At 26.2% G+C, this 9,498-nt stretch overlaps 1 protein-coding gene across 3 annotated transcripts in view; it reads left to right on the top strand.

Annotated features, from left to right (window-relative positions):
* Nucleotides 1–899: 899 nt before the first annotated feature.
* LOC129965448 (inositol monophosphatase 1-like) overlaps nucleotides 900–9,498 on the top strand; it is a 61,524-nt gene continuing 52,925 nt past the window's right edge. The window contains exons 1-2 of one of the 3 annotated variants that reach the window (XM_056079320.1): nucleotides 900–1,209; nucleotides 6,346–6,479. In XM_056079320.1, coding sequence (XP_055935295.1) covers nucleotides 1,141–1,209; nucleotides 6,346–6,479 — 203 coding nt within the window. In that variant the 5' untranslated portion in view covers nucleotides 900–1,140. The remainder of the gene's footprint in view (nucleotides 1,210–6,345; nucleotides 6,480–9,498) is intronic. The other 2 variants (XM_056079319.1, XM_056079318.1) reach the window with 2 other exon arrangements.

Below are 9,498 nucleotides of genomic sequence, written 5' to 3'. Positions count from 1 at the left end.
AAAAAACGATGTACTTAAAACTATAAGCATATACAAAAAAATATGTAACTAACATAAATACAATTTAATTACAAAAGCATGCAACTAACCTAAAAATAAGTTAAATAATTGAAAACAGGTTAAAAAAATCTACTTAAAAAACGATGCACTTAAAACTATAAGTATATACAAAAAATATATAACTAACGTAAATACAATTTACTTACAAAAGCATGCAACTAACCTAAAAATAATTTAAATCATCCGTTGATAACGGTTATCATGGCAACAATCAGAATGCGCATGCGTGAATTTTCTTCGCCAGCTCCGGTAACGCAAATGCGTGAATTTTTCTACGCCAGTTGGGGTAACGGTATGCAGATTATACATTTTTATTTTCCTTTATTCTGTGTTATTTTAATTCAAAAGTACTTCAGAATGAATCTGAAACATGGATTCATTAACAATGTTTAATTTTAAATGCATAAAACATTAAGAAAATAAACAGAATCGTTTGAAATAATCCGCAGTAAAATGTTAACCCTAGCCTCATTACTGTTGGGAGAAAAAATTTTGAAGCCTTACTCATTTGGCGGTGGGGAAAATGGAAGATTTTTTTGGCGGAAAAGTTGGCGGTGGGGAAAATGGAAGATTTTTTTGGCGGGAAAGTTAGTTTTTAATTAATAATTAAAATTCTAATTAAAATTTCAAAAAAAGGGACTCCAGGTGCACATTCCCGACCTCTAAGGTATACATGTAACAAATTTGATAGCTGTATGTCAAATGACCTGGCCTGTAGAGCGCCAACCCCCCCCCCCCCCCACACACACACATTGAGCTTTATTATAAGTATAGATAATATATATATATATATATAACACCATTTTGCGGTTTCGAGACACGAACTGAAGATGTCCGATAAATGTCGATTCAACGTAATTTCTCCTTTTTCCATCACAACGGGAATGAAATATGTCGTCCTTCGAAGCCAATTCTCCCTTTTCACTTTTAATACTTTCCCTGTGTAATTACCACCGGAATAAAAGCGTTCTTCGGTTAATGAGTTTTTAATTGGATTTGAGTAGCAAAAGCCGATAAAATTTTAACTGCAACTTTCAATTCATTTGATAATTATTACATTTTTTTTTCTTTTGTGCAATTATGGCTTCATTATCCGAAATTGATGAATATTATGATGTTGCTGTTGAGCTGGCTCGTGCTGCAGGAGAGGTAGGAACTTTTGAACATCTTAATTGCTTTTCTTTTGGCTTTAGAGTCTTTGTTTATTACTTGGCGAAAATCCAGATCTTCGTTCTGAATAGATCCATTTTCCCCTACAAAGAAATGAAATAATCACAAAAAAGTTTGTTAAAGTTTTGCTGTAATTAATTTGCTCTGCATAATTTTACCATTCATGTTTTCAAAGAATCCCATTTAGTGGAATTTTCATTAAAAAGATAATGATTTTAAATGTTTTGGATAGGAAGAGAGCTTCAATTTTACAAATAATTTTCTTAACTTGAAAAAAATAATCTAGATTCCATTTAGAATCAATACTAATTCTGTAAGAAATTTTTGACAAAAAGTCAAATTTACTTTAGAATAATTTGTAAGTTGAAATCTAGTTAAGAGTCCCTTCATCTTGCCAAGGTACCATCATCAAAAACTGAGATGACTCTGATAAAATAAACAATATTCTGATATGGTTATAATTAACTATTAATTGTTTATTTTAATTACAGTTGTGAGCTTTTTTTTTTAGTAGGATTGTTCTTTTGTTTGCCCTTTGAACTTCTCCAAGCTGCTATTGTGTAATCTGATTTGATTTCTGAAATTAAGAATTTCTCCAAACTGGCTGCACTGGTCTGTACTTTGGACTACAAAATTAGACTATGTGATGCTTATGCCATCTGAAGAATATAGTAGATATAATTGCTAGCACAAAATTAGGGCTCTAATATCTTCACTAGCATTATGAGTATAAGTATTATTTGAATAACATAAAAGAAGTGGGATAAATTATGTATACTATGTCTTTAACATCTGAAGAAGATATTGGCAAAATTTTCTTATTACAAAAAGAAAAAAAATCTTATATCTTTACAAGCAGTAAGAGCAAGAACCTAGTATAGGATGGCGAACCAATGGCAAGTGTGCCATTGATGGAATGCGACACAATCTTTGTTGGATGAAGTCAACTTGGTGTATAATGGCTTAATAGTGTATAACTTAGTGTATTATTAGTGTATAACTTAGTAGTGTGTTCACTGGTTTAGTTGTGGGACGTACCTCAAAGATTTGTTGTTTGTTTGGAAGAAATCAGTCTGTTTCTGCAGAATGAGGGGGTGGGAATAGAACAAAACTCATAGTTGTTGAATGTTATTTGTCTTTCAAAATTTGTATTTTTTACTGACATGAGCCAATATTTCTATGAAATGAACGTAAAGCTTCAAGGTACATATAAAACAATTATTGTCATGATGAATCTCATTCGCGCTTTTGACGCTAAACGAAACAATATTATTACAAAATAATAACGTTTCAGGAACGATATTATTACAAAAAACTACAAGTTTGTAATACAACTTCTCAAAACTTCCTTGTACTACAAACTACAACATCATAAATTTGAAAAAAAAATATCAAAGATTTAAATGTACATGAGAAACCAGATGAAGAAAAAGTTATTGAAGAATTTTTTCTGTAATTGATTCTTCAATCAAGGAATTTTCATCGAGATTTTCTCAGTTTAAAAAATTATCAGAAGTGCTAAAGTTTATTATGTACCCTGATGTGACTTCATTTGATAAACTAAACCTGTCCTAATTGAATTGGTTGGAAATTGAGGAATTTGAAATGCAACTGATTGATTTCCAAACTAGTTCAATATGGATTCAAAAATTTATTAAAACGATTGAAAAAGTTGAATTTGATTGAAACAGAAAGATTAACAAGCAATATAAGTAAAAATCTCAGTAACGAAATTTTGGAAACATGGAATTCGATTCCAGACACATTTAACTTTTTGAAGAAGCTGGCTCGTGCTATTTTAACCATATTTTCATCTACCTATGCCTGAGAGTCATTATTTTCAGAGATGAATAACATTAAAGACTCACTTCGAAAGTGTTTGGCAGACGATACCAATTCAGCATGCATTCTGCTAAAAGTAACTTCTTACAATCCTAATATAAGATATTTGTCGTCTAATCTGCTGCAACAGAAGTCACTTTAATTTTAATTACACGTATAAAATTTACTACTATACAGCGCAAAATGTATTTTTTCGTAGTAAATAAACAGTTTTGAGTTGTTTGTATTTAGTTTTATTGTTTTCTCAATAATAATGTCAAAATTATTTGATGGCGCATCTATAGCTCATTAAACATTTCTTTAGAAAAAAGTGGCACGTTGATCCACAAAGGTTCACCACTCTTGACCTAGTAGCTTCACTAACACATTGAAATTAAGGATTCTGAGGATTAGGAAAAAAAAAAAAAAAAATGTGCCTCTCATCTTGAAGTTACTGGGTATGGATGTTTTCTACAAGAAATTTTAAGGGATTAATTGATGCATTTACTTAGCTCAAGTAATCATGCTTCTGGATTGGGAACGTTTTGGAAATTTCGTTAAAGAAATGGTAGATTTTTTCAATAATATTTACATTATTTTGACTTTACAATACATATTCCACCATGTAGACATTGAATTCTTTAACTTTATATTTCTAACAATCCCATCTGATAGGCATCCATTCTTGGACATTCTGAGAATGACAAGATATATTATTACAAACTGAAAAGAATTTTGTTGTAATTATGAGACTTTATATTAATAACTGTTAAATAAGAAACAAATGATTTCAGAAAGCTCAAGCAGATGTTTTTAATTAAAATAATCATTTAATCTATGAATAATAGTTAAAGAAAGAAAAATCTCTTCCAGATCCTTGTAAAATATTATTAAAATAAATTTTTATTTTTTATTTTCAGTTCTGATAAAATTCGAGAATAAATCATTTTAATGAAATAAATTAGTTTTGTAAAAAATGTGGAAGGATGATTATTATCTCCTTGCAATTCACTTAAAAAATACTTTTAATTATTATGCAAAATTTATTCGGACAATTTGTAATTTTCAGTTATCTCAATATTGGTGTAATAGGTGTACCACTGAATAAATAAAAACACTAAACAAATCTGCATCATGGCTGTTAGAACTACTCTGAATTTGTTTTAAGTTACCATATTGGCAACAAACTCAAGGGGTACCCTAAGCTAGATTCAAACTAATTTTTATCTTAAATATCTAATAGTATATATTATAAAATTACAATTATTGGGCATATGAATAGAAAGATGTTAGAATTTTTATTTAATTAATTTTCTAAATTCTTATATGATATTTTTTTTTTTTTTTTTTTTTTTGCCAATTGCCATGTATTGTATTTTGATTAATATTTAATATTATTGTTTCAATGGGTATAGAAGCACAGTTCTAAAATTTAAATTCTATCAATTTATATTTTCAAATTTTTGTAAATTCATTATATAGCTGCATGCTTGTTCTTTTTTTTTTCTCTTGTTAATATATTTCTTTGAAATGATTAAAGTTAATTAGCATTTAAGTGTAAACTTTTTTTTTTTAATATTTTGAACTGAATTAATATAAACTATAAGTTTAAATTTTTTCTTGTTGTGTGCACTAATATATTATAGATTCTCAGTTATTCTTCATAATATCATGAAAGGACTAGACAGATAACACAAATGCTGGATCGACTAAAATTCTATAAATGTCTGCTTTGACAACCTGAAACATTGAAAACATAATGTTTATATAAAAACCTGCAGTTCATATTTTCTGACTTCTTGACACTGGCTAATTCTTTTTAAATATTTTCTATGTTTTGTACAGTTAAAAATTTTTACAATTGGGGAAAAAAATAAAAGTCCAAGAAGAATGAGGAAAAAAAAAGAAGTTTTAAACATTATGTTGTAAATTTTTATAATATTGGAAATATGCATTCATGTAATTTTTCGTTATGCAGTAAAAGTATTTACACTTTTAAAATAAACAAAATATTAACATAAATTGTTGGCTTAATTCTTCCAAAAAGTATTTAAACTTATTTTACTGTTCATTGACAAATGATTCCACAATTGTAAAGTTTTTTTTAAATTATTTTTATTAATGATAGATTTGTTAACCTTGAGCTAGATAGTTCTACATATTTCTTATATTTTTAAGTTTTTCTTCTTATGATTTTCTTTTGTATGGATAAATTTTTCCATCTTCATTGAATTGAAACTCATTATGTAACTTTATAATTCAAAAATGAGGAAATAAAATATTAATGGAAACAAGGAAATTGATGTTTTTTCATTATCTTTTTTCAAATTATTGTCAAACATGAATGTCATTCTTTTAAAAATCATTTTCTTTTTTCATTGTTTTTCTTTTATTACAGTTTTGTCTTTTTTTTTTTTTGTCTTTATTTTTTGTCTGCAGTCCAAATATGTGAAGTGTGTCAGGTATTGCAATTTTAAACTGCACATTTTGTAGTATAAATTTGTTTGATTTGCTACTTATAGTAAAAATTTTGTCTGCTATTCTGTCTATAATGTGGTGTACAAAAAAGTACCGAGAAATTATTTCAAACTGTTATTACAAAAAAATCTCTTCAATCAAAAGATTTTTCCTCAATTATTTTTGAAAGAAAAAAAAATGATAAAATTTTATTTTTAAGGTAAAAATATGATTGCTGCAATTCTGTATCATTGGATAGTTTTTTGATAAAACATTTTTTAAATGCGATCAAATTAATTTATTGTTGTCAATAGATTATTTCTTTGTTTTACTATAAAAATAATTAATGCATTTCTTTATAATATTGCATTAGAAGTTATAGAGTAATATCAAAAATTAGTTTAACAAGATGTATGTATTTCGCAAAATAAGCATTAATCTATTATATTCGAAATAATTCTAGAACTGTAAGTCATTATCTCATTTTTTGATTGAAGAAATTAAAATGATCCTAATTATTTATGATGATATTATTTATACAAAAAAATTATATCTTTGATAGAAATAAGAAAAAAAGAAATGGATTGCTTATGCTGTTTTTACTTGAATATATTTTTTTGTAGTTCGATTTTGTACATATTTGTGAAATCAGCGGACAGATATCATAAACAAATTTGATGATTTGCAATTTCCAACATTAAATTTCTATATTTTTCTATATATGCAATAATTCAGTGGCATAGTTTTAAATGTTATCAAAATATTTTAAACTAAAATAATTGTTTGTAAAGCAGTCTTTTTCTTTTATTATGAAATATTTTGTTTTTATTTATTCAGGTTATTAGAAAAGCCATTGATGAAAAGAAAAATGTGGAAACCAAGGAAAGCAATGTAGATTTAGTCACAGAAACAGATAAAAAAATTGAAGAACTATTAAAAGTTGGATTTTCATCTAAGTTTCCGGATCACTGGTAACACTTTCTAAACAAATCTTATAAATTGTTACTATATAAATTGACTTTAATTTTTTGATGGGATATTAAATTTGCAGTGATTATATTTGTAAGAAATTTCTAACAACATCATAAAAGCATTGTTTGGACTTCAGTATATGCACCATATTATAAATATTAACACATAAGATTATAAATTATTTGTAATATACAAATACTTTTTTTTTCAAGTAAATAAGTTTATTTCAGATACATATAAATGAAATCTTGCTGTTCTGGACTATCTCCATTTTCACTGTGTATAAGAACTTTCACAAAAAGATCTCTTGGCTTCTGTTGCTTGAGTCATAGTTACAACATGAAAGGAACTGAAAATACTGACACTCATAATAGTTTAATCTGTGTTGAAACCTCAGTTAAAAAAAAAAAAAAGAAAAATGCATCTGATATCTTTTTTTACCTAGATCAGAAATTTCCAATCTACAGTATACATTCTCTTGGGATATGTGATAAATTAGTTAGGGGGACACAGAAATAATCTTGATAATGGCAAAAAACATAAGGCATAAGAGAATAAAAAAAAAGAAAAATTAATATTTTGTTTTCCCAAATTTCAATATAAAAGACGAATTATTTAAGTTCAAAGGAATATTCATGATATATTGAAAGTGAAGGAGTAGATTACCATGTAATAATTGATTGGTAATTGGTTGTCATCAACTACCATCATATTGCACGAGTATGTAAATCATTCATACTTTCTCAAAAGCTAAAATTTTACTTGGCACCATTCTTTTTTCTCCATGTTCATTTAGAGTTATTGAGAAAATCCTTTATACATTCGACTTCTTTGGACAGTTTTATGAAAAACATAATTAAAATCTAGGATGAATAAATTTTGTTTACATATTTTTTTGGAGCAAGAAACAGAAAATTTCCTGGCGCCAAGAATTATTCAGAATGGATCCATAGTTTATCTTAATTTAAATTTTCTAATTATGGCGAGGAATATGAAAATTGTAAAATAATCAGTTCTGATATTCTGTATTGATTTATTATAACTTTTGAGTTCATCCATTCTACTCTACTTTTGATGTATATATTGATTTATTATAAAATTTAATTTTTTTTCCCTTTAAGGGAACATTCAAGATTTGAATACAGTTGAACTTTATTTTCATTTTAGATAAATCTGCTACATAATGATATTGTCTGTTAATTCTGCAAATGGCCAAATGGTATTTTTTTACATTGATACATCTATTTAAAATTTTTATCTGTGAAGCATTATAATAACAATCATAATTATTTTTTTATATAATTGATTGAAAATTGTTAATGTTTTATATCAGTTGAGTATTATTTAATATTTTTGAAATTTTCTGAGATTTTGCACATTCTCAATTTTATGTCAGAATGTTAATAAATGTACACTTTACAAAAAATGTCTCTTTTTTAATGATATTTCAGGAGGCATTTTTTAATGAAATTTGTTTATGCTTATGACTTTTTATTTGGTTTAACAGCAAAGAATAGAATTTGATTTAATGACAGAGATAATTTATTTTGGATTTAATTTTTGATGACCATTTTTTTCTTGAAGCTGTTATTTCAAGGTTGTCAATGAATCTATTCTATTAATAACTTACTTTCTCTTCAAAATTTAAATGACTATAATTATGATGAATACCAGAAAAATAATTTCTTTTGTAGATATTGTGCACCTTTTATTATTATATAAAAGTAATTCATTAATATTGTATGCAGTCTCATGTAATAATCAACAATCTGCACAAAAATGTAGCTTATAAGAAAAAAATATATGTATATGATAATACAATTTCTTTAATCATGAAATCATACATAAACGCTAGTAAATTTAATTTTGTAAAAAATGAATAAATGACCAATTTTGACAGAAAAATAAAATTTCTTGAAGATTATGACAGAAAGATAAAATTTCTTAAAGATTATAAGAGTATATATGGAAGGGTCATTATCAAAACTAGTTAAGCTGTCATGTCAAAGGAAAATAACACTTATTAACAATCTAATGTGAAATTGAGAATGAATAAAATCACAGACAATTACAAATTATATTGCAAACAATGCTCAAATGTCTGTTGTGATGCTTCACACACACTCGCACATTAGAGGAATCTTCTATGAATAATAGGTGTAAATGCGCAAATAATAAAACATAGTAAGACAAGATATTTTATTATTGTTATTTAATAGAATATTAACCATAATAATTTTTTTAAAAAAATTATTCAATAGAATATTACGGTTATTTAATAGAATATTTATAGATTATTTAACTACAATGTATAGCAGAAACAAATCCTAAATCAAAGTATTGCTTCAACTATATATAAAAATGTATTCTAAATTGTATTAAAATTAAGGATTAATTGTATTAAATTGATTAATTGTAAATTAAGGATTAATTGTATTAAAATTAAGATGTGCATGATGCTTTATTAGAATTTTAAGATTGAGTTTAAAAATTAACTTTCGCTATTTGCTGTAATATTTTTCATAAATTATCACCAAAACATAAAGGAATTATGCTTAATTTTATATTTTTGTCCACCACAGACGTGTACAGTGGCTGAAAAAATTGAGAGTATACCTTACTTTTACTTGATAAATCCGACTTTCGATATAAATAACACATTGCTGGGAAGTGCAAATATGGTTTTATTCTTATGCATAACAAATAGTTTAATTTATAGTAAAAATAAAGAAAAATCAAATAACTTTTAAATTGAAAAGTTTCAGAAGCATTTTAAATGAACATACGCAGAATTTTGCCTCAAAAAATTGAGAATACACCAATGAAATTTTTGAAATATCACGCATAGAAACAAAGTTTCACTATTGTTGCATGTCTTTTGGCTCTTATAATGGCCTCTAAACATCATGCTACCAATTTGACCAATTTTTGGTGGCATCTGAAGATATTTTACCCCATTTTTCTTGAACTACTTGTTTTAAATGGGTTTTGTTTCCAATTTTGTGTTTTTGAACCACT

The sequence above is a fragment of the Argiope bruennichi genome, chromosome 4 (assembly GCF_947563725.1).
Source record: "Argiope bruennichi chromosome 4, qqArgBrue1.1, whole genome shotgun sequence".
Lineage (NCBI taxonomy): Eukaryota > Metazoa > Arthropoda > Arachnida > Araneae > Araneidae > Argiope > Argiope bruennichi.
Note: the sequence above shows the minus strand (reverse complement) of the source record. Positions and strands in the feature narration are given on the sequence as shown.